The sequence below is a fragment of the Microchirus variegatus genome (assembly GCF_963457635.1).
Source record: "Microchirus variegatus genome assembly, chromosome: 1".
NCBI classification, from domain to species: Eukaryota; Metazoa; Chordata; class Actinopteri; order Pleuronectiformes; family Soleidae; genus Microchirus; species Microchirus variegatus.
Window position 1 is genome coordinate 21,575,901 of NC_139802.1, and position 26,812 is coordinate 21,602,712.

At 40.1% G+C, this 26,812-nt stretch overlaps 1 protein-coding gene across 1 annotated transcript in view; it reads right to left on the minus strand.

The window, feature by feature from the left end:
- Window positions 1–26,812, minus strand: part of syngap1b (synaptic Ras GTPase activating protein 1b) — a gene marked incomplete at both ends in the record, with an annotated part of 183,141 nt that overhangs the window by 40,761 nt on the left and 115,568 nt on the right. The window contains 2 exons of the mRNA XM_083902073.1: window positions 2,464–2,585; window positions 7,224–7,720. Of these exons, the coding sequence (XP_083758199.1) occupies window positions 2,464–2,585; window positions 7,224–7,720 (619 nt within the window). The remainder of the gene's footprint in view (window positions 1–2,463; window positions 2,586–7,223; window positions 7,721–26,812) is intronic.

Genomic DNA, 26,812 nt, shown 5'->3' on the forward strand with positions numbered 1-26,812 from the left:
AAAACAAAACTAAAAGAGTCGTCTGGAGCTGATAGACTTAATCATGGTTATGTCAACTCATCAGACTGGTTTGAAAGCAACAGACGCTCACTTATATTCAAATGTTACACACTGCTTTATCTGTTTACAATTATTTTTCATAATTAAGTAAGAAAAACAACACTTTCATTGTCGTTGCAGCCCTGAGACTTCAACTTGAGTCTCTCACTTAATAAACGGTATAAGAAATAATTATTCCTAAATGTGTTCATAATGAAAAAAAGAAAATTAATTACCAACAACTTTGCAGATATAAATATTTACAGACTCCAGCTTTTTGTTTTCCGCGCCACACTGTTGTTTATTTAATTATAATAGTTTTGGGAATGTTTGTCAGACTTCTGGTTGTGTCAATTTTTGAAAAAGTAAATGTAAAGGCTCAATAATTGATGCAGGTAATTAAAAAAAGTAATAAACGGGTAAATTAATTATGAAAATATAACAACATAATATTCTCTGCAGGACAGAAAACCTTATAAATACATTTAGTCCATCACAGGTCAGTAACACACGGGCGACGGTATATGCATATTAATGTAAGACAGTAATAATTTGTGGGAAGTGACTAATGAGCAAGTAATGATTGGAAAACAGTGTGTGACAACGATGTCACTGTAGGTTTTTAGAGTCAGGCTTATGGCTGCATGAATTTTAATCCACGCTGGGGAAAATAACAACTGTTTTGTTTCAGAACAAAAAAACTCCCTGGATATATAGAGATTTAAGAAAAGAGGAAATAATAATGAACACGGCTGCAGATGTTCACCAACGTCGCTGACAGGAAACATCCAGAGAAAACCACGAGCGGCAAAGATGACGTGAGAGTTCTTGGCAAACAACCTCGACTTCACTGGATGACTTTTTTTCTTTTTCATGTCTCCTCAGACCAACCGCGGAAATAATAGACATCTACAACCTTCCCGGATGAATAAATCATGTGGAAGCGCTGACACACACACACACACACTACACACACACACACACACACTACACACACACACACACACACACACACACACACACACACACACACACACACACACACACACACACACACACACACACACACACACACACACACACACACCTGCCTCTCTTCAATGCACTTTCACCTCGTTTTAGCTTTATCAAGATGACCTTGTTCACACGAGAAGTCAGAGTTGATTCTGGCTGCAGCTCTTCCGCTGGTCAGTCAGTAGGGAGCTAGGTAAATAGGTACAAAGGTAGGTAGGCAGGTAGATTGGCTGGTTGGTCAGTTGGTAAGAAGTTAGGTAGGTTGGACACTCAGTAGTAAGTTAGGTCAGTAGGAAAAGAAGGTAATTAGGTAGGTAGATAGCTAGGTTGGCTCGTCAGTCAGTTGGAAGCTAGGGAGGTTGGTCAGAAGGCATTTGGCAGGTAGGGAGCTAGGTTTGTTGGACAGTCAGTAGGAAGCTAGGTAGGTAAGTACAAAGGTGGGCAGGTACATTAGTTGGTTGGACAGTTGATAAGAACATAGGTAGGTTGGCTCGTTGGTTGGTCAGTAGGTGCAAAGGTATGTAGGTAGGCAGGTAGATTGGTTGGTTGGTTGGTCAGTAGGTAAGAAGGTGTGTAGGTTGGACACAGTAGAAAGCTAGGCCAGTAGGAAAAATAGAGGGTAATTCGGCAGGTATCTAGCTAGGTTGGCTAGTCAGTCAGTAGGACTATAGGTAGGTAGGTAGGTACAAAGGTAGGTAGGCAGGTAGATTAGATGGTTGGACAATTGGTAAGAGTTGAACACTCGGTAGCTAGATTGGATTGGTAGGTACAAAGGTAGGTAGGTAGCTTGGTTGGTTGGTCAGCCGGTACAAAGGTATGTATGTTGTTTGGTTGGTCAGTCAGTCAGTCAGAAGGTTTTCTTTAATTAAGTAAATAAAGTTGAAAAACACTTGGCAGGAGTCTGACTTCATACTATTACTATCAAACAGGTCAAACTTCACTTAGAGAATTCTTTCAAGAAAATCTGTCAAATATGGACTTTTTCCATCTTAGAACAAACACAGCCATTCCTGTTGGCTCTCCTAAATTAGCAGTTTGTCTGGTTGGTGCTAGGACTCTTACATGATACAGAGGAGGAGGAGGTATAATTAAGCAAATCTCCCTCTCTGACTCATTACGAGCTTTACAGCTGCCATATGACTGTCTGCTGGTTACCATGGTGAACGAGTGGGAACGGTTTTACATCAGACCAGTTGTGAAAAATACAATGTATGCACTGTCTGTCTGATAGACAGACAGACAGACAGACAGACAGATAGACAGATAGATAGATAGATAGATAGATAGATAGATAGATAGATAGATAGATAGATAGATAGATAGATAGATAGATAGATAGATAGATAGATAGATAGATAGATAGATAGATAGAACATCTTAAAGGTATACAAATAAAATTGTGACACTGACCTGTCTTGGTCGGCACTGCGGAAGCGGGGGAGGATCATGTGGCGGAAGCTGCTGGTTCGGTCCAGTTTGGGCTGACTCTTGGCCCTCTTGATGGAGCCCTTCAACCTTCTGCTGAGGAAACTCTGGAGCGGGTGGAAGAGGAGGAAGAAGAGGAGGAAGAGGAGGAGAGCGACAACAAGGACAAACAGATGGAAGAGTCGAGGGCAGACGTCCACGATGCCAATGGTGAAGAGAGGACAGAGGAGTCGAGTGGTTTGAAGAGAAAAGGTCGACCACAACACAAACAACATATGTGATTCCCGTCGTTTGTGTTGGATGCAAAACAAAAAAACGTGACACCCAAATCAGATGAAGACACACACACACATAAATGATAAAGTATGATGCATGATGGGAGAAAGCAGAAGGTATATGTATTATTATTATTGTACTTATTCTTACCAACAACCCACAGAGAACTGCAGTGACCTAACACAGCCTGTGGTGGGCAGTGTTGAGCCACAAAGTCCAAAGACAAGACCAGGAGTGGAAAGCTTTTTAACCAACCACATTGTGTTTAACGTGAGACAATATGCCAGCGCAATTTCAATATAATTACATAAAGATGTTTTTTTAAATCAAATGGAATGTACTTTGAGAAAATCTAAGGAATCAATAAAATATAACCAGAAAAAAAATTATCTGTTTTATTAGAATCCATTCATGCTTTCATAATTCATTTCTTAATTTCAAATCACTGTTTTGAGTCGTCACTTCTTCTTGCCTGTCCACCGTGGAAAATGAAAAAGAGGAAGGATAGAAACAGGTAAGATAAGAAAAGAAAGAGAAAACAAAAGGTGAAAAGCAATTCAAATCGCAGCATTATATTATTTATCACCTACTGTATGTACATAATGTTAATAGACCAACATAAACATGAACATATTTATCCAATCCTTGGATTAAATTTGAATAGATTGAATAGAATAAATAAAGAGCACAAACCTCGGCCTCAGCTCGCTGTAAACTATCTTTAAAAGTGACATTTTGAAATGCAGAAAATCTATAATTTAATCAGTTATTAATTTGTCTGATTAATAATCAACAACCATTTGTGTTTGTCGTGCAAAATAAATCTTGTGCTTCTGACATTTCGGACAATATCTGACATTTTGTAAACTGACCTATGAATCAAATCAATCAACAATTATAATCTGCAGATGTTTCAGCCTTTTGCACCTCAGATATCTCCCACCTATAAGACATTGTTTTCCCAATGATGTGCATTCAAAACACTTTACAACGTCAGCTGTGGAAATGGATTGAAATGCCTCCAAACGGGTGTGAAATATAATCTATTGTTCTGTTCTTTTCTGTACCTGCTTCAGTTTTCAGGTGCATCCTCAGATCATTTCTGCACCTATAGCCTGACAGATGGATTCAGAGGGAGAATGACTGGGGGATGACACCTCGTCATCTGGAATGAGTCAAATGGCTTTGAAGCCTGTCTGCAGGATATGACTAAAGACTTGGCTCCATCTGCTGGTTCCGAGCTAATAGCCTGCACGGCTAAATTTGATTTGACTTGCTGCTCCTGTCTGACGCTTCAAGTCTCGACACAGTAAAATAATTCAGGGAAAAATAAAACCCTGGACCACTCAACAAAGAAATGAAAGAAAAAAACACCCAATCGAGAGAAACTTCAGCTTCATCTCCTGATGGAGATTGCTCATGTCACTTAATGTTTCGCCTCATTTACGACTGTCCACTTATGTAATTAGATATTATTAGATACTAAAGCACTAATCGTCAAACTTCTGTTTAAAGTGAGCTGCTGTTTGAAGGAGGTCAGGACGAGCAGAACCGGTTCAGGGAAGGTGGTGGAGTCTGTCCTTTTTCATATTAACCAGGGAACACATTGTGCTTTGCTTCTGCTACGTTAAGACGCTCCAGGAGTAAAATGCAATTTGACATTTTTGACTCTTTCTTCAAATAATTTCTCAGAACTGATGAAGATCTGGAATTTTAGACATAGTTCTTAGTCCTTTTTGTCCACTCTTAAAGACAAAAATAAAAAATAACGAGACTTTTCAAGGACCAGTTCCCTCAAATTAAATGACTGAATGTGATGAAACAACTTAAGATGGTAGGGCAACTTGTAAGAGTTAGTCTTGGCCCATGACGGTGTCCACTTTTATCGATTTGCAACACGCTCTGCATCTGGACAAGTGGATAGTCCTTGGGATCTGGGTCAAAGTCAGTCTTTGTCATTTTCTTTAATGAGACAGAGATCTTGGAATTTTCATTTCCCAGGCATTACGTCATTTGTTTGTTCCCATGTCAAACTTTCAAGGATTTCAAGGACCCGTGGGAACCCCGTTTTAAGCACTTTTTAATTCTCCTCTGTACTGAATAAAATGTGAAGAATATTTAAACTGGTGCAGGACCTGTTGTGGCCAAAGAGAGAGTGAGCGAGGGCCAGTGAGGTCAGTCGGTGCCACAAAAAGTTGGAATCAGGAAAAAGAACCAAGAGGATCAGTCACTTCATCAGGGAGTGAGCTGAAGCTCATGATCCCAGAGTGTTTAGAGTGAGAAAGAAGAAGAAATTATATAACTATTTTTTTAAATTTAACCATACTGACACAAAAACCCAGGTTCTGTTTTGAATAACTCTGAATATTGTGCCTTCCCAGGTGTTGCACAGCATTATTTTTGTTGCTGTACATTTTGGCCCCGCGGGGATAAAACATTTCAATTCAGCGCAATTCACCGAAAGTGCACGGCCACACAAGGAAGTCATATTCATGCATATTAATATGTGTTTTAAGGCACAGCGTGCAGTTATCAGTCTGTGGTTGGAGATAAAACTGGCAAACACTGTGTGGACCTTTGAGATAATGCGCCTCACACCTCACAGACTAAAACTGAAGGGTGTGAAATGTTCTCATGTTTTTCATATTATGGTATGTTAGGGTTGAACAATTGCAATTTCAAAGACAGATACTGAGATTTGAATTTGATTAGGGATATTATTTTTTTTTATTTAGGTCAATATTCATAGTTAAAATATTTTAAACAGTACTTAAAGATGTATATATTTTATATAATAGCCTCCTACATGTTTGTATTATATATACAGCCTTATAACTTATAACCAAGACCTAGTTTGTCGTATTCACGCTGCACCATCAAACCAAGACAGATTAGGGTTTTGAGGGCAACTTAAATCTAACATGGTTCATTCCCAATTAGCAAGTTCAGATTCAAGATCAGCTCCTCATTTCAACAGATCAGGATGAATTTTAACAGATTTATGTGAGATGGTGTAGGCCAGGGGTCTGCAACCTGCGGCTCTAGAGCCACATGTGGCTCTTCAGCCACTCTGCAGTGGCTCCTTGTAGCTTTAGAGATCAAGGCGACAAATAAAAGTGTTTTAATATCTTGTGCAACATCCAATGTCGACGTAAAATGCAATATTCAGTACATGTTTGGATGTGTCCTGTCCATCTTTGGATCCACATATCGTTTTTCTTGAGCACAAACAACATACAATCCAAATATTTGCTTCATTTATTTCAAAGTGGGTTCATTTTAATTTCTTTAATTTGCCACAAACAATGAAACAATGGAAGAACCAGGTCTACGGGGTATAAAGGTTGGGTATAAACTGAACATGTTGTAGTTCTTATATGTCATAAATGAAAGGGACTATTACTATTGTATATAGTTTGTCTGTATAAAAACCTTTATATGTGTTATTATCTTCATCTTGTGGGTTTTTTTGCGGCTCCAAATGAATTTTTGGGTGGAGAGACGACAAAAATGGCTCTTTTCATCCTAAAGGTTGCAGACCCCTGGTGTATGAGCAGGTAGAGTTCTGCACAGATCAAGAAAAGTCTTCAGGGTTCAGTGGATCAAAATGTACACTACCGTTCAAAAGTTTGGGGTCACATAGAAATGTCCTTATTTTTGAAGGAATAGTACTTTTTTTTTCAATGAATATATAACATTAAATTAATCACACTCTATACATTGTTAATGTGGTAAACGACTATTCTAGCTGTAAACGTCTGGTTTTTAATGGAACTAGTGCAGTGCCCGTAGGAAGTATGTATTTCTATAGTGGGAGCTGAAGAAGATTTTTCAGTCATGGTAATGCATGATAAGGAACATAAAGCGAACATAATCCAAACACTGTGCAACCTCATTAGGCACAACGCAAATATTTTGTTGGCTGGCGTGGCCGACTATTATAATGGAAAATTTCAAGTCATTCCGAGATACCTTTTATATTTTGAAGAAAGACAAAGTGCATCAGGGCAAATGGATAATTTCTTGAATTTCAAAAATTCATTAAAATTATTCCTTAAGAGGTTTGCAAATATTTTCAACGGATCCTTGTTCAGGGTGATGCCGACTATTATGATGGTACATTTCAAGTCATTCCGAGATACTTTTTGTCTTTTTGAAGAAAGTCAGCTCACTGTCAAAGTGCATCAGGGCAAATGGATCATTTCCTGAATTTCATAAATTCATTAAAATAATAAAAGAGGTTTGCAAATATTTTCAAAGGATCATTGAAAACAGTTTTGCTGGTTCTTTATTTTGAATAAAAATCCATATTTCTTATTTTGTCAATGTCTTGACTATATTTTCTATGTTCTACCCTCACGTCTTGCTTTGAATTACCTCTATTATGTCATTCTGTACGTTACATACACTGTATAAAGTTTCTGTTTACACTCCTTACACTCCTTCCTGTTTGCATCTGTGTCACGTACCTCCACAGGGGGCAGTGGTGCAATAATCGTTCCTCCTGCCACTGGACTCAAACCGGCAGCCCTCCAGTCTCCGCCCCAGTATGAGAAGTTGGGGGAGGAGGAGGAGGAGGCAGCGGCAGATGAGTGGGGAAGGGTGAAGGACAGGGAGGAAGGGGAGAGGGGCAGCGAGCGGGACAACAAGGGGGGCGTGCCAGGCCCTTTCTTCATGCCCTTTAGCTGCTGCTGCTGCTGGCACAAGGCGAAGGAAGGGGAGACAGCCAGGGAGGGGGGGAAAGGGTGAGGCGGGGTGCCGCTGGCCCGGCGGCCACAGGAGGCATGAGGCGGGCCCAGGGCGGGAGGAAGGAGGAGGGACAGCGAGAGGGACGGGGGCAGCGAGCGAGGCCGGGAACAGGGAGGGTTACTCACGGATTGTCGGAAGGGTTGAAGGGGGGCAGTGGGAGAGACATCCATGCTGGGCTGCTTCCCTGTAGCTATGCTCTTCCGCCGGGGGCGATGATCTGTGAGAGTGACAGAGAAAGAGAGGGTTAGGGTTAGCTGCTCCTGCTTCTGCTCCAGAAGTTCCATGATCCATAAACATTTCTCATGTCGCACATCCAGGAATAAGGTGAATATACCAACTTACTTGAGTTTTATATTTTGTACAAGTGTCTTATTATTATAATGTTATCTATTTGTTTAGTTTTTTGCCTTTAAGGCGGGAGTCGCTGCAAAATAATGACAATAAAGACCTTTGATTCTTGAATATCACATACCGGAACCTTCAGTTTACCAAACCGAGGAGTCGACTAACTTGTTTTTGCAAAAAAGTTTTGTTAACGAAAACTAAGTCTAAAGCAGTGGAAAATGAATTGAGTTCACTGAAATCAAAATCAAAAACGACAATGAACAAAGCAAAACTAACTAAAACTAAACTGAATTGTAGATAAATTCAGCTTCATCTTCGTTTTTTCCAAAACTTCATTCTGGAATACAGACCATTTTAAGTTTTACTTTTGATTTACCTGCAGGTGTTAAAGGTTAAAAATGAAATTAAAGGATTTGATAATCCATATTTGGTGTCACAGTCAAGGTTTTCTCTTAATAACCCTAAGACTAAAGCTAAATAAAAACTAAACTGAAACTACTCAATCATTTGTTAAATGAACTAAAACTAAACTGAAATAAAAAAAAGCAAACTGAAAAACTAAATAAAAAGAAAAATGAATGAAAAATACAAAACTATAATAGCCTTGAGTTACTCATTGAATAATATCCGTATAAACAAGAGACATTTACAAAACTACGTTGTTTGCTGATGATCCCGAATAATCTTCCGAGATTTCTTCTCCACTGAGATTCTATCATACTGTAGCTCCTATATTGTGAATTTCTTTTAAGGTGAAACCCTTTTTTGCGGCGACTGCCAATTCCTTTTGTTGACAGGTAAGAAGAAGAAGTGTGGAAATCAACATCTACAGGACAGAGCTGTTATTGACAGTCCGCCCAGAGAGGATGAAAGAATGTGAGCGCCTGATCGAGGTCAACGGTCGAGCGAGGCAGAAATAAAAGAGTAGAATGTCGCGACACGTCCAAAATGAACCGCCGCTGCTTTCGCTTCAGACATACCTTCCTCCCTGGAGGGAGGGGGATTGATGAAAATGTGTGAGAGACCATTGAGGGGATAGATTTTCTGTCTGGGTGTCAGATGAGGCGATTGTTAATAGTGTGCATGTTGAGGGGGAGGAACTGTGAGGTACGTGAACACAGAGGAGCGAGTATTAAACAAACAAAGTACTTATTGACTCCTGACACACTGACTCACGGCTGCTGAGAGAACAAACTCCGACCCCGTCCACGGATGACGGAGAGTGGGAGAACGTACAAAATAAAAGGAACAGTGGAAATTCAAGATTGAAATACCACTGGATGCTGATAAATCAATAAAATATACACTACCGTTCAAAAGTTTGGGGTCACCTATACAATTTTGTGTGTTTTCCATTCAAAGTCACACTTTTATTCATCAAAAGAGTTGCAAAATGAATAGAAAATATAGTCAAGACCTTGACAAGATTAGAAATAATGATTTTGATTCAAAATAAAGAACCAGCAAAACTGTTTTCAGCTGTGCTAACATCATTGCACAAGGGTTTTCAAGGGTTTTCTAATCATCCAATAGTCTTCTAACGTGATTAGCAAACACAATGTACCATTAGAACACTGGAAATGGGCCTCTATACACTTATGTACATATTCCATTAAAAACCTAGAATAGTTGTTTACCACATTAACAATGTATAGAGTATATTTCTGATTAATTTAATGTTATATTCATTGAAGAAAAAGTGCTTTTCCTTCCTATTTCTAATTGAGCCCAAACTTTTGAACGACATGAGGTCAGGACAGGAAAGAGGACTCCGTCATCTTCAAGTCTCTGACCACAACAGTCTTCGCTAAAGGCTGCGACAAACCCAGTGATCCAGATGATCCTGGCATTTAAAGACTTTTTACTTTTTATTCTTTGTCATTATGTATTGTATGTTTTGGGTAAAATCTACTGCACGCCTGTCCGTCCGGGGAGTGGATCCCTCACCTGTGGTTCTCCCTAAGGTTTCTACCTTTTTTGGCTGTTATAAGGGTTTTTTTCCCTGGTAGTTTTTCCTTACCCTGGTCGAAGGTCTAAGGACAGAGGATGTTACCAACCCTGTGAAGTCCCGTGAGACAAACTATGTTTTGTAAACTGTGGGCTATACAAATAAAGATTGATTGATAGTGTAGTTTGGCTGAAAAACCTCAAAACATGGGAATTTACATAGCAACTGATTCAGAGCAGATGTGACTGATCGTTTTCTTAATTTCATACATTCTTCTACTATGAAACCTACTATTTAGATTGCCCACAATGCAACTGGGCAAACAAACAGTTTGGTCCATGATTTGGGCTCGTTATGTTCGCAGCAGTGTGGGATTACTTTGGTTCTCCAGTTTGAAAGGTCTGTCGGTCAATCCTGGCTCCTCTACTCGACTCTACAAACTGCTGTTAATCCCAAAATTACCTAAATTGCCACTAATGTGGCCCTGAGGGCCGAATATATCCGACCACCGGGGGCAAGTAAGTTTCTGGTGCCGGTGCTAAGACCAGATAAATGGAGAAGCAAAAAAAAGACTCTATGCCAAATCCACAGTGCAGAAAACAAGATTCACTGCGGTGAATCCCCCCCTGAAATTGAGAGCAGCCAAAGTGGAACAAAAAAAAACTGTTCGTAGCAGTGCAGCATCTCCTTCTAACTTCACACCTTTAGTCTTAATAAGTCATGTTTTCACACATGTGCTGGAACTGGTGTTTGCCAAAAAAAAAAAGCTCTACGTGTCAAGCGTCTGTCGACAAAACACGACAAAAAACGATTGTGTGAACTCATTTGACAACGAGTATCTATTTATTTCATTTTTCTAGCTTTGTTTACAGTCACAGACTATGGCATTAAAGTTGCAGTATGCAACACTTTTTTGGCACTTACTGCACAACGAATTCTATTTTAAACTCTGAGGAGAGAGCACTAGACTTCCTCTCCTCTGTTGGTGTTTGTTTGCAGCTTTGAGGAAAGACCGGACAGTGGCAATCACAAGTAGATAAGAGAGAGAGGGCACCTCCTATTGGCTGTTCTGTTACCAAGCTGCACTGGCAATTACTGCCGACACCGATAATCAATCAGGGAAAAAAGGGAAAAGAGTCTAAAGGAGAGTCGGACAATAATGTTTGAACATGGACGGAGCTTGTCACAGATATGGACATACATGCCTCAGGTCATACACTACTACTACTCAAAAGTTTGGGGTCACTTAGAAACATCCTTATTTTTGAAGGAAAGGCACTTTTTTTCAATGAATATAACATTAAATGAATCAGAAATACACTCTATACATTGTTAAAGCGGACCTAGACCGGAAGTTCCAATTATCGCTGTCTTTTAGTGTGTATCTGTGTCATTACCTTGTTTATGAAGCCCTGAAGGTTCAAAACAAACAGTTCAGCCACTGCTGAGAACGCTGTGTTTATTGTAATCTCGGGCTCAGCGAGATCTCTGAAAAAACCCGGTCCGGTTATGTAAACACCGGTTCTCCGGAGCAGCAGATCGTCCTGCTCCGGGCACTAGTCCGGGCACATCCGGTTGCGTACATTGAACCACAGAAGAAGAATAACGTCCGTTGTGGAGGTGTTTCACGAGCGACAGTGTCTTCTGACTCTGGGTCTGGCCAATCACAAGACTCTGTCTTCTGGGTGAGAGAGCTGAGTCTCAAATCTCGCGGCTGGGAAACACCGTCAGAAAAGAGGATTTCTATCGGCTCGTTTACAGCAACTAAAAAAAAGTTAATGTATGTAAGTAGACCTCCAAAACTAACATATATGTGCAACAGGACCACTCTATGTGAGCTTTAATGTGGTAAACGACTATTCTAGCTGCAAACGTCAGCATTAATGGAATATGTACATAGGTGTATAGAGGCCCATTTCTAGTGTCTAGTGGCTATTGGATGATTAGAAAACCCTTTTGCAATGATGTTAGCACAGCTGAAAATCCGGCATACTGCAGCTTTAATGTGGTCTAAATTCTGTATATACAGTCAGATACAGCAGTCTGTAATTTAAAAAAAATAAATAGGATGATATATTAAACCATGAAGGGTAATTCCTCTCTGCATTTAGTAGCATCCTTTACTAGGAAGCTTCCTAGAATTAAACCAGCCCTTGATCTTTAAGGATTTGAACCAGCAACCTCTCAGTTACGAGCCAACTACCCTATCTTCTTGACCAAAAAAATATACAGTATATATTCCTTTTAAGTGTTTCTACAGTGTTCTAATATCAGTACACTGGTGTATAGGAAAATATTCAGCTTCCTTTTTATGTACAAGACAATAAAACGCACAAAAATTGCGAATGCAAAATTAAAGAACTTAATATCGAGTGTGTAAAATGTTGTTTATTGAAGTTGTATGTTGCAGCTAAGTACATCCCTCACCTCACTCGTCCCTTTCAAATGTGTTGGAGAACCTGTGTAGCCTTGAGTTAACAACAAAACATCATAAGATGTTAAATTTGTCCTTTTTGGGGGTGATTGTAAAACACATTCTTTTTTATTATTATTATTCATTACAGATCTATAGCGCTTTTCTTTACCCATTATTCATGAACACATTCTCACTATGTAATAATTTCACCTCAGTTTTACGTAATGGACATTTAAAGTACAGAAAATGGTTGCTAGGTATCAGCTATCAGATTCTGCTTTTCGTCAACGATCAGATCTCGTCACACCTCAGGCTCCACGGAAACATCAGACGTCGCTGTAATTAGGTTACAGCGTCACCTGTAATCAAGTCTCGCTCGTCCTAATTGAAAACGTGAGCCGATTGTGTTTAACGTGAACAAATCAACAAAAATAATCGCCGTCAATTCACCAGGGGAACATAAATTCCGTGCCACTGCATCCAATAATCACAGAGATAATTAACTCCAACCTGAGTTGAGTTCATCAGCGGCGTCACTCGCGGCGTCTCGTCGTGTCGAGATATTTCATATTAACGTACGGTTTCATAGCTGAAATGGTGAATACGTACAGTAAATCAATGTTGCGTCTTTCTCTTTTTTTTCCACCAGAGAAGAACAAAACGATCCCTTCTCTTTCTGAGCGACCACCCGAGGTGATGCCCTGCTTAGATAATCGGTTTTATCGTCTCCAAATTATAGCAGGGAAATATCAAAGAAGCCATTAAATCTCTGCGTGTCCTCTGTCTTTCTTGTTTTCTTTCTTTTCATATAGTTGTGTGTGTGTCTGTGTGTGTGTGTGTGTGTGTGGCTCTCTTGAAGGAAATCTTGTCAACACCAGGACCATGATGTAAAAGCGTGTAAGTCAGAATTTAACGGTGTATATTTGTACTTTCAGTCTTGGTGTCGTTGGCTGCTCTGCACAGACACACTAACAATCAGACACACACCTCTTCTCCACCACGAACCTGCTTTACATAATTCAAATAGTGCATTTATTCCTCCACCTCCCTTCACCCTCGGCTCTCCATCTTCTCTCTCTCTCTTATTTATTTTCTTTCCTCCCCTCACCATCCACTCATTCCGTCCCTTTCAACAATGCACGGCATCTATAAACCTCCATTTCTCTCCACGCTCACTTTTGTATTCTGTATTCCTCTTTCATCCTCCTCCTCTGCTTCCTTTTCATTTACCGTTTCAAACAACAGTCCTCTACTAAGATTATCTCCACACCAGACAAGACAAGACAGACAAAGGTTGATTAAGAAGGTGCTGAGAATTCAGACGATGATGTCTCTTTGCCCAAATCCACAGGTGCAAAAAAAAAAGAAAAAACTAGTGGATGGCACAGCTAAAACTGAAGCTGCAAAAATATGGAGCTTTAAACTTTGCCTTAAAAAAATCACGTTCTAACAACATTGTGTAAGAAACAAATCTTATGTCTTACTTATTTACATGTCATGCACACAGATACACTTATCTACAGTATTACCCTATTCCTTCCGGTCAAGAAAGCTATTAAATTGTGCGTTTAAATTGAGTTTTTTCAACATTAAATGACTACATTGGACACCAGTGAACATTAGGGATACTAACCCTAACCCTAACCCTAACCCTAACCCCATTGTTTCTCAATTCGGGTTCTCAGGGGCCCCTGCCCTGCATGTTTTAGATGTTTCCCTGCTCTGACACACCTGCTTCAAATGGTCAGCTTGTCATCAAGCCCTGCAAAAGCCTAATAACAACTCATTCATTTAAATAAGGTGTGTTGGAGCAGGGCAACATCCAAAACATGCAGGGCAGGGGGAAACAACTCAACCCGAATTGAGAAACACTGCCCAACCCTAACACAATGGGAACACAAGACTTCCACAAAACAGCCATCCATTACCTACAGAGATATCCTCCACATGGGGGTGGTGACGGTGTTGCTGGAAATGCAGGGTGAGGTCACCAATTCACCACAAGGCCAACATATAGCGATTTAGAGGGTCAGTTAACCTCCAGAAAACTGGAGTATGCATAGAAAACCTCAAACACGAACCTAAAGAGAACATGAGAACCAGCAACCTTCTTGCTGTGAGGCCACGGACCTTGCGTCAGGGCCCTGTAGTATTTCACTTCACCATCGGGTGGCGGTACAAGTCTGTATGCAGGGAAAAGGACGCATTCCTACCGAAGAAGAAGACGAGAACGATGCTACAGGACTGGGGATGTCAGCCGGTTTGAGCGTCGCCAGGTCAAGGCTCGGTTGACTTTCCTTGGTGACAACTTCTTCTGTTGTAGAGGGGCTTAATACTCGTAAGGGTATAACCCTAACCCTAGGGCTTTAATGCATTTTTTAGTGGGTTCACAAATCCTGGGTTAGTGTGAATGGGGCTAAAGTGACAGAATTGAGGACAGGAAGGAGATGATTATTCCATTCACTGTTTATGGATATGGTTAAAATTAGCCACAAAAACAACAAAAAAACAAATGTTTTCCCTCAAAGGTCAACATTCTCACCATAAAATCACTCATAAAATGCACGAGAATCCACAACAAACTGTCACACTGCTATACACTCCGAGAAGTGCTAAGTAGAACCATATAAGGTTCTTCGGCTTGTCCTCATAGGAGAACCTTTTTAGAAAGGTACTAAGAACCCTTTAAAAAGCCTTTATTCAGGAAAGGGGTTTTAAAGGGTTCTCTGGATCAAAATGGTTCTTACTGGAACCATTAGTGTTACCAAGAACCCTTGAAAAACCCTTTCTTCAGGGAAAGGGTTTTTCGGAAGCAAATGGTTCCAGGTAGAACCTCAGCACTTGTAGAAGAACCCTTTTGGAACCCTTATTTCTAAGTGTAGTCTGCTGCTGGAAGGAAGCCTCAGAATTTTGGCTGAAATGAACTAAATTTAGTCGAACATAGTTTCCTTACAAAGTACTGGAACTTGAAAACGCAGTTTCTGTTGAGTCTAAATTCTATTTCCCTAGCGTTAATAGCCTGTGTCACAATGTTTGTTACACAATGCCATCACTCTCGTCATGAACTGACGCGTCAAAAACAACACACTTAATCGTGTAGCACATACAAAGACATAAGTGCTGCACCTGAAATAGCCACAGTGTTTGCATGGTAATGTAACTTTTGTGAGAGAATGTTGAGGTATTAAAAGTTGCTCATTAAAAGGCGTTTGTTTGGAGCGTGTGTGACAGCTGATTATAAAAAGTCATAGATTTTTTTTGTTGAGGCTTAGTTCATGAGCTCAGGGAGATTATGTGGCTGCTGTCAGTGGTCGCAGTATCTTGGGTGGTGGTTTTCTATGTGTGTTAATTGACGACATTTATCAAGAAAAGGATCAAAATCAAAAGAAAAATGTCTGAATCGATTTTGTTCAAAAACTAATTGTCGTCCCCTGGATGAACACACTGTACAAACACGGACGAAAAAAAAACGAACTCTGGGCTGTTTCTGTGGGTTTAGCTATAGACAGTGGGATTGGAAATGAGTCTGTGAGTTGGCGTGTTCTTCTATCCCTTGGGGTGATTTAAAATAAAAATAAATAGATAAATAAACACAATTGATCCTGTTGTTGCCAATTTGGAATTGTCAGATTTAGAGCGCACATGTTTTATTACGTCCTCCAATGGAGAGAGATTCATCGAGGTGGGAGACTTGATTACTCCTGGAAATGAACCAATGCATTACTTATTTTTAGCATTTTTAGCTGCATCATTATTGAGAACTAGATCTGAGACAATTAATCCATTATTAATTGATTACTAAATTAATCTTCAACTATTTTGATAATCGATTATTCGGTTTGAAGCTTTGTTCATGATTAAAACAAGATTTTAGCTTCTTAAATGTGAATATTTTCTTTGTTTCTTTGTAACATCACAAAGAAATCATTAAAACTCAATCATTTTGGTTTGTGGACAAAACGAGATATTGGAGAACATCGTCATTTCCAGCTTTGACAAACACTGATCAATGTTTTTTAACATTTTCTGACATTTTATGGACCAAATGATGATCTTTCAGGCACCTTTCTTCACGTAAAGCCTTTTACCTGCGCTTGGATGTGTTATACAATGAACACATTGTCAGATAATTGTCATAAGTGAAGGATCAAACCCAGGGGCGGCCGGTGTATAGGGACGATTAGGGCGACACCCTACAAACTAGGACGAGAAAGCTAATTTTTTTTCCTAACCAGTTCCAAAGATCCTTAGTACTAATATTCCTTTTAGCCGTATCTGCCAGCAAAAGTAGTTATTGTCAGTGTTCTAGACATATTATCATTGTCAATTGTCCAATCAGGATCGTCAGATTCAAGTCACGTTTTATGGTTCCGACTCTTTTGGGGCGATTTGAATTCTCCCTTTGACTCTCATGTTAAAAATGTTACTGTAGAACAATCACTTAGTCAGGAGGTCAAATAAATAAACTAGCCTACGCTGTCGGGGGCCAACAGCAAGGGGTATATCCGCGAACTTGTCCAATCCTCAACTTTCCAATATACCCAAAGTATACGCACTCGCTGTTTATTAAAACAGTTTTATTAAACTATTTAATAAATTATTAATAAATTCAACAAAATAACAGTTAAATATTATGATATAATGCTGACTACACTTTATACATGTTCAAAGTATCCATATAAACTCGATATTGAACACAGAATACCTGAACTCATAAATTTCTCTCTAGTTTTTAATAAAACTAGTTAACCTATTATACCTTGTTAAATATTATGAATATTAAAATGCTAACCACACCTGCCATATCTTCAAAGTGTCCAAATGTCATGAAAAAGCATACACTATGTTTATTAAATTTCATGAAAAAGCTACAATATGTTCAAACTTTCCATTTAATGCATTAATAAAGAAATGGAGGCTTAACTATTTTTTATATGATAATTAATAAATGTATATTATAATGTAATAAATATTATGAATAAGTGCTAAATAAACCCATGATATCCTCAATGTGTCCAAATGAGCTCAATAATAAAGAAAAAATGCCACTAATAAGTTAACCTGTTAACTTATTATGTAACTATTACCAATCATAGCCAAAGTAATAATGATTGTACTTGTAGATAGTTGTTACATGAATCATTGTACAAAATTTGAAGGCAATATCTCCATTAGTCTGGAAGATAAAGCCCAAAATGTGTTTTTAGCATAATAAATTAATTAATTTGCTAATTAATAATAAAGCTACAAATATAGGGATAATTCTCAGGTGGTATGTGATGCCCATGCAAAATTTGAAGCCAATACCTGCAATACTTTGGAAGATACAGGCGAAAATATGGTTTTTATATCATTCATTAATTAATTAACTAATTAATAATAATGGTAGACAGCTCAAAATCAATAGGGATCATCTACAGGGGGTATGTGACCCATAAAAAAAATAAAAAAATGTAATCTCAAACGCCTTTCCAGTTATCGCGTTAACGGCTAAAATCTGCGGACGACGGCGCGGACGCGCAAGACCGATTCCATAATATCCGTGCGCGTTTCTCGCGGATATAATGAGTGAATGAAGCTGCAGCTGTTAAAAGACTGTGAGAAATAATTTCCGCTGCTGCTTCTCACACTGTTTAATACTACTAAAAATAATAATATTACATTTCATTTTAGGCACCTTTCAAAGCACTCAAGGTCACCTTACAGGCTGAGTGTGAACAAATATGAAGTGTAACAGCACAGCCCAAAAAAACCCAAAAACAAACAAGTTAATAATGCATAAAACCATTACAGTGGGGGCTGAAATGGATGGATGAATAAAACAAATCAACATGGAAACGCTTGGTTTGAACAGATGTGTGTTTTCAGACGGGATTTGAAAGTGGAAAGAGAGTCAAGAGTTGAAGGCTCTGGTCCTCATGGTAGACTGTACGCGGTTTATGTTAACTCTGAAGTTAGTTCATGTGACCAACACAAATTTATACAGCCTTTATGAAATGGAGGCGGCAACCAAACTGGATCTCTGGCAAAGAGAGATCTCCTGACTGGTGTGATAACATTTCTGAGATTTATTACACTTTTATTGATTGAAATAATCCAACAAATTGTTGAAGAAGTTCATAAAGTAACTTTGATGGCACTCTTTGGATTCCCAGATGTGGTTTACCCTGCTTATGGACCAAAGAATTGGAAACCTGTGCTGAAAATGCAATTAATTGTGATTAAAAATAGAACTCCTTCAATGAATTAAAGCTCACATAGACTGGTCCTATCACACATGTTAGTTATGGAGGTCTACTTACATACATTAACTTGTTTTTATGGTCAAAAACCTCCTAGTTGCTGTAAACGAGCCGATCGAAATCTCTCCTAACTGAAGCTCTCGTCGCCTGAAATCTCACCCCCAGAAGACAGTGTTGTGATTGGCCAGCCAAAGAGAGCTTTCCCAACTGTCTTGTGATTGGCCAATACCTGGAAGTGAAGTAATCAGCACACCAGCTCTCAGAAGCACAGCTCCCCCCTCTGGAACGGTGGATGCACTGCTCCTCATTATCAAAACATTGTTTTAACAATGTTTAAAAATAGCTTTGTCACGACTCCCCGCCACAGTCCCTTTTATGACTTTGACCCGGAGTCAGACCCAGAGTCAGAAGACACTGTCGCTCGTGAAACACCTCCACAACGGACGTTATTCTTCTTCTGCGGTTCAATGTACGCAACCGGATGTATCTATCTATCTATCTATCTATCTATCTATCTATCTATCTATCTATCTATCTATCTATCTATCTATCTATCTATCTATCTATCTATCTATCTATCTATCTATCTATCTATCTATCTATCTCACAGAGTCACAGGGTGATTGATCTCTCCCCAGTAAAACTGACTCCTCACTAAGTTGTTATTGTGTTTATTAAGAGCCACTTGCAGCAATTTGTGTTTACGTTCAATTTAATGAGGACTTCGCTGAGCAAGAATCCCTTGTGCCATGTGAGCATTTACTTTCTTAATCTCCCCAGAGACTCTGCAGCATTTTGACCTACAAAACATGGTATTTTTGGACACACTTTTATTCTGATTATTCTCCGTGTGCCCGTGCATAAGGGAAAGAAATGTGACTGGGACGCACTAATCCCTTTATTGTCATTTGCAGGATTGTCCACAGAGGGAAGCTTACAAATATTATTTAAAATGAAAGGAAATTGTAAAAGTCTGAATCACAGTTGAGACAAAGAGCACAAGTGACCTCTTTAAAAATCCTGTTAAAAATTATATACCATCATATAAATGGTAAATAAAGCACAGACATAAACCACCAACACAATATGACCAGAATGTGAAAAAACAAAACAGACAAGTATAATTTTAGTAACGGTAGATGACGCTGCAGACGTTATCAAGCTGCTCTAAGACTTTGCTATTGGTTGATTAACTACCTACAAAGTAGTGTGTTAAAGTACATGAATTATTCATCATTTAAGGGAAAATGAAATTATACGTAATAAAATATTAACGCAAATGTGTCAGAATCAGTCATAAGATAGTCGTCGTTAAAAGGAGAGTATAAGGCACTGTAGAAATGATTCATTTTAATGAAATAATGAAGGCAATGTTTATAAAAACGTTTAACGCCAACTCATTCAAAACAGAACTTGTTGATGTTTATCCATTTTGTACAAATAAAGATATTTAAAACCACAACTGACAAATCTTACATCATCTGATACTACTAATATTCATTGAAATGGATTGATGTTTTTTAGCCTGACAGCCTTTTTTTGACAGTATCGCTTCAAACCCCTATGTAGCCTATTAGCACTTTTTAGCCACAACGCTAATAAACTAACAGGCTGATTATCAAGCTTCTTTCTTGTTGAATGATTTCTGATGGTTATGTGAGGCTTGGGGGGTTAGCGAAGCAGATCTAGGTTAGCGGAGTGGTGTCTGTCATGGCTAACTAGATAGCAAGAGATGCTAATATTGCTACAGTGATAGTGTTGTGATGTCTGCATGAACTTTGTGAACTTTGAGCGTCAAGAAACATCAGCGAAAGAGAGAACAACCTTTTTGAGGCGCATGTTAGCACACTTTAAGCCACAACGCTGTCTTTAAATCATTATTGACAGGTGGACTAAGCCAACACTAATAAACTAAAGGGGGTGATTATCAAACTTTCTACATCTGTTTCTTCTTCTTCAAACACAGTAATGATGGATTCACATGTGAGGCTTAGGCACTGGAGGATAGCCTAACTACGTTAGCAGGGTAGTGTCAGTCATGGATAACTAGGTAGCAAGCGATGCTAATGTTTAGGGCTGCAACGATATTTCAATGAATCGATTGTTAATCGATGACTAAATTCATCGTCAACTATTTTGATAGTCAATTAATCGGTTTTAGAGGGTTATGTTTTTATTAATACAAGCTGTCTGATTTGTCAGCTTCTTGAATGTGAATATTTTATGGTTTCTTTGCTCCTTTAGACAAAAAAAAAAAAAAAAACCTTTTTGAGGAGCTCAGTTCTGAGCCATGTAGTGTTGGAACTAGCTAGCGTCTAGCGTGTTGTCATGTTTTTGATTGGCTCACACTAGCTTGGACACTTTCTTCGTGAGTAGAATTTGACACTTGGACATTTAACATTTAATGAGATACGTATTTTTACTGTTAATATTTATTGTGAGTCATTTCAACTTTAGGTTATTTTACGGACATTTACTCCCCAAACCTGGTGTTTTTATTTTTCAAAGCAGACATTTAGTTTAAGTTAACTGCCAATTCTAGCAACAGGCTCTATTTTAATTTCTTTTTTCGGAAAAAAAACTCTGAATTCTATATCAAATTTTCATTTTTGGGGGGGAAGATAAGCAAATAATTTTAATTTTTAGCCCATGGGCCACCAATTGCTGACCACTGATGTAAAGCATCCACAATCTGGGACTGATTATGAGCTAGTCTGCCCCTGGTCATGGGCCACTTTTACAAATAAGGGGTTAATAACATATGATTGAGGATACCTATTAAGATATATCACATAACATGACTTATGTTATGTGGCTTCAGGGCTCCATTAAAATATTGTTGTAGTAGCTCAGAGGCTTGAGACCGTGTAGTAATCCATCCTTGGCCACAATGCAGTTCAGTGGAAGAAGAAATAACGTAACATTGACCACAGAGACACTGGCAAGTCACAGCATGGACACGCATGTCACACCTATCTTTTCATAATGCACCTGGATTAACTCCACACACACTGCATTATTCACGCTTTGGTAAGAGTGGGCGCTGAGAGCTACATTTTTTTCCGTTTGGGAAAATTGGTACTCTTCAACTTGAACGCAGACCAAAAGTCAGCCAGTCCTGAAACATGAATACGCCGTACCTGCCTCCTTTTATACACTCTCTCTCTCTCTCTCTCTCTCGCTCCCACTTAATATGCACAGAGCAGAGGAATGTGGGCGGCAGCAGCAGCAGCGTTGTGCAAAGACTCGTTCAAAATCAGTGTATAAATCTGATCAGATTCACAGACTTTGAGGAAGGATGTGAGTTGGCCGGGGTTATCGGAGGGAAGTGAGCAGTGACAAATGAAAAGCCACAAAGATCTTCTTTTTTAAAATCTCACTTTAACGCCGGCCGAAATTAATCTAAAGCCATTAAGCTTTCCGTTTTTATTCAAGTGTTAACAAAGACTCTAAAATGAAAAAAAAAAGAAGTGTGGACAGGTCCATTTAAATCTATTTCTCACTCTCCCTTTTCTCCCGAACGCCAGCTCTGTGTTTCGTTGCCATGGCAGCGTTCCGTTTTTTCTTTTTCCTGCCTTACATTTTAGCTTCAGATATACAACTCTATACAGCAGCGGCTCAGAATAGAGGAGGTGCTGAGGGAATATTGGGTGATTGTATGTGTTATAGCCACACATCCACACACACACACACACACATATAGAGCAAAGGAATGTGTGAAAACACCTTTTAGATTCTGCAAACAAAGCATTTCAAAGCTTCATTAGTCCTGGGATCATCGCTGATGACTGACACGGTTGTGCTAATGAGTTTGATTATGAGCAGCATTGAAATGGTAAGTGTGGAGACATTTGGAGACCTCCGTCTTGGTTGACTTGTTGTACCTCATTTGAAAATCCAATTATGTAACGATTGTTTAGAGATGATGTAAGTGGGTGAAAAGGAGACTTGGAGAATGCAGACAGTCGTCGTCGTGTCACGCTGAAGACACGGGGGACGACGCGCCTGTCTCATTTATTTAGCTGGTAAAATTAATTGCTAAAATAACATAGAATTGTTCCTTTATTTTATATCATTACCGTGTTTAATTTTTACTCTGGTTTTTGAACAGAAGCTCAGATGTTTAAAAGGTGTCGGTTTTGCATCAAGTGAACCAAAATGCAGGAAGCGGACTACAACGCAGGGCATTGTGGGTAAACACAACCAAAACATGCACGCCTGTAGAACGACAGCGTATATGTGACGTATGTTCACACAAAACCAGGAGGAAAAGAGAAGTTGTCCTGCATTAAAACAACAGATTAGCGAGTTTTCTTGTTCATTGATCGTCTCGTCTTCTCCTTCAGTAATTCTTGACGCAGCGCCACCTCAGGCGAGGAGGGTAATACGTTATTGTTATACGTTATGAAAGCAAACTCGGACCGGCTGAATGTTGCAACCCGCAATTGCGGTGGTCAACGGCGTTAACGTTAATGCACATTAACTCGCGCGTTTGACCGGTAAAAGATGCGCGTAGCGTCATGTTTACTTGACTACCGATTGTTAAAATGAGTCTCTAAAGTAACGCTAAACTTTAAAAAACAGAGGCACACATATGCAGTACACAGGTACACTGGTTATTTGTAGCGCTGCTCTTTTCCTTTAATAAACAGACCGCTCCAGTTCATCTGTAGGCGCGCTAACGGCGCTAAAGGAGCTAACGCAGCTAACAAAGCTAACTGGTAAACGGTGCCTGGACCCTGGTGCTGCGGCGCATAACCATGACGTCACACACGTCTTTTCGTCATGGAAACGTGGCATGCGTTAATGTGCTTTAAGGTTGACATTGACGCCACATTAACGAGTCTAGCCAACTATTAGGTGTGAAAACGACCAGAATGGGAACGTACTTGGGTGATCACCTCGCCATCAGAAAGAAAAAAAACTCAGATTAAAGAAAGTTCTAAGAGAGAAAGACAAATGTGCAAATAAACCCATGCTGAAGAAAATCTCCATGATGGAGGCAACACATTTGTTTTTGTTACAAACTGGCCCTTTAATGTGTGATCTAATCTGATTAGGTCTGAGTATATCAATCCAAAAGGAGCTGGAATATAAATCCGATTTATCGTACATACAGATTTGTTTAATTTAGATTATCAATTAATCTTAATTGATTGTTGTTTTTTCTCCCAACAGAAGGGCAGCATCTGCTTGGCGGATGTTTTGCATTACTTTTCCACAGATGACAAACGATTCACTGATGTCAACTGTCAATTAGTTTCCTGTCAGTCATCCACTCGTCGTGTATTGACGAAGCATTTGTGTTTCACTCAATCAGCCACGAAGAGAACCTTAACATTTACCCTCCACGTGTCGAGTAAGAGATGTGCTCACGCGTGGGTGTGTGCGTTACTGTATGCGTTCACATGTTCGTGTGTGTGTGTGTGTGTGTGTGTGTGTGTGTGTGTGTGTGTGTGTGTGTGTGTGTGTGTGTTAAGCATGTGCCGTATTGCGACATGCGAAACGGTTCATTGTGAATGTAAATCTGGTGTCGAGCTGAACGCTGAAGAGGGAATGAGTGGGTGGCAAATCGCTTCCAGCTTAAACCCTCTGAGAGAACGCAGAGAGACAGAGTTAAAAGAGTGGGAGGGAGGGATGTAGACACACATGAGTAAGAGGTTGGTTAAAGGAAAAGAAAAAAAATGATCTGAAAAGTAACTGTGTGTGTGTGTGTGTGGGAGTAAGAGGGACAGCGCGAGAGAGCAAGGCTGTATGGAGTGAAGTCAGAACGACAGAAAAAGAGCTGGAGAGACGGAGAGTGAAATGTAGGAAATGCATGTGGGGGAGTGGTAACTGGAGAGAGAGCGAGGCAGAGGGGGAGTTTCAGTGAGGATGGGGGAGTCGGATGGAGGGAGAGGGAGGGAGAACAAGAGGCAGAGACGGAGGCTGGAGAGGGAGTGGGTGTCTTAATAGCGCTGAAGCGCTCAGGGCTTTTTTGTATGTTTGCCTTTGTTATGAAAGAAAAAGCTGCATGGTTGGCTCCCTGTTTGCTTTTTTCTTCTTTTTTGATCCATGAACTTCCATGACTACAAATGCACGGCAGCCTCTCCCGAGCTTCATGTGAGAAATGCAGCGAGCGGCTGCATCTGTTGCGCTTTGTTACATAACTCTAGCTGGTATGTAATGTACTGCTGTAGGTGAAGCGATGGCGCTCTGAACTGGGGTAAGAGAAGAGGTTTGAGGTGTCACTGCCTGCAGTCATGGCCACTGAGCTGATGAGGATCTGCAGTGACTGTTCAAACTGAAATTGAAGAATTAAAGCTGTGTGGAAAGGTTCGGTTTAGTACAACACATATTGTTGTTGTACTTCCATAAGGAAAAGTACTTAAAAGCAGACTAAACCGTTCCACTCTTTAACACCCTCCACTTCAGATAGTCATTCAACTGATTGAACGACAGAAATACGTAACTCCCTTGCGATCAGTGTTTCTTCAATGCCCACAGTATAAAACTTGAAATCTTAAAGGACTCATATTAAAGCTTATTTCTCCAAGTTAACCTAGTTCCCTGGTGTCCTAATGAACATGTCTGTGACATGCTTTGGTCAAAACACCTTAAGGATGAAGCACCACAGCAGTTCAATCACTCTGCCAAAACAGCCCTGTTCAGAACACTCTCTTTTGAGTGCCTGTCTCTTTAAATGCAAATGAGACACAGGAAACTATGTCGGCGTCACTGAGGCTAACGTCAGCTAACAGCAGTTAGCATTTGGAAAAGCAATCATTTGCCAACTCTAGCCGGGAAATTGTTGTTATATAAAATGTAAATCCTCTGAGGCTGGAAGAGTGTGTCAGTGCAGAGTGTGTGCAACTAACAATTAATTTTATTAGTGATTCATCTGTCACTTATTTTTACAATTATGTCATCATTAAGTCTCCAAAGTTTAAATAACATCCTGAGGAAACCATGTAGGAATCTAGTGTAAAGTAGTGATGGGATCGGCAGTTCATTTGAGTGTACTGAATCACTTGAATCAGTTCATTAAAATGATTCGTTCAAAAGATTTGTTCACCGAATCGTTCAGTTCTAAGCAGGAACCCAGTGCCCCGCTACGTGACTCACCTCCTCCCTGAGTGCAGTACGTTCGCACCGCAGGTCATAGAGTGAGTGAGTGACAGCGCGGACGAGATTCATGTCCTCAGCGTGAGTACACCAGCTCTCTGTGTGTCAGTTCGTCCCCCAGCGTAAGTTCACCAGCTCTCTGTGTCAGTTCGTACCTCAGCGCCAGTTCACCAGCTCTCTGTGTGTCAGTTTGTCCCTCAGCGTCAGTTCACCAGCTCTCTGTGTGTCAGTTCGTACCTCAGCGTCAGTTCACCAGCTCTCTGTGTCAGTTCGTACCTCAGCGTCAGTTCACCTCCTCTGTGTGTCAGTTCATCCCTCAGCGTCAGTTCGTACCTCAGCTACAGTACACCAGCGCTCTGTGTGTCAGTTCGTACCTCAGCGACAGTTCACCAGCTCTCTGTGTGTCAGTTCGTTCGTACGCGCGAATCATGAGTGAGTCAGTGTACGGACAGTGTACGAATCACAGCAGCACAGCCGAGCAGACACAGTTCACAGTCACTCCCTCTCCCTCCCCGCTCGGCACACGTTGGCTGGCGTCGTTTGCCGAAGATTCACGAGTGAGTGACGGCGACGGCGAATTACTTCACGAGTGATTCACAGGACCCGGCAGTTCCACTCCTGGCCGCCACGCTCGCTGCTGAGCTCAACTGAACTAAAAATGGAACGAATCAGTTCATGAAGTGATCCCAGTCAGTTCGTTCACTCAAATGATTCGTACTTTCGAACGAATCACTCCTGACCGACACAACACTAGTGTAAAGAAATGAAATGATACATGTTGCATTGGGAAGAACTAGCTTCAAAACAGGGGGTTTAGTTCTCTGACAAAGGTGACATTTTCAAAATGATAGTTCAGTCCTGCTTCAAATGAAAAGAGAGACGTTCTGCGCTCAAACAAATATCCCTGCTTTACCTTTGTCTGTTTTACCGACCCAAAAATAATATTAGGCCATACAGAAATGCAGTAAAAAATAGCCAAAGTGAGCACGAATTTGCACTTGTCACGATTCATACCGTGAACTGGGTCATGATAGTTTGTCATCTTGAAAAAGTGGGTCCTCGCATTTAAAAAGTTTGGGAGACGCTGCTCTATGGGGACTTCAGTGCTCACATGCAGGAGAGACCTGGACTGGGGTGAAGTGGAGAAATAAGCTGTCACATCTGAACCTGGGTGGCTCTTTAGTCTTGAACTGCTTGTCTTGACTTTACAAAATCCTTCGCTGACGATATAACAACTCAGACTAATGACTGATA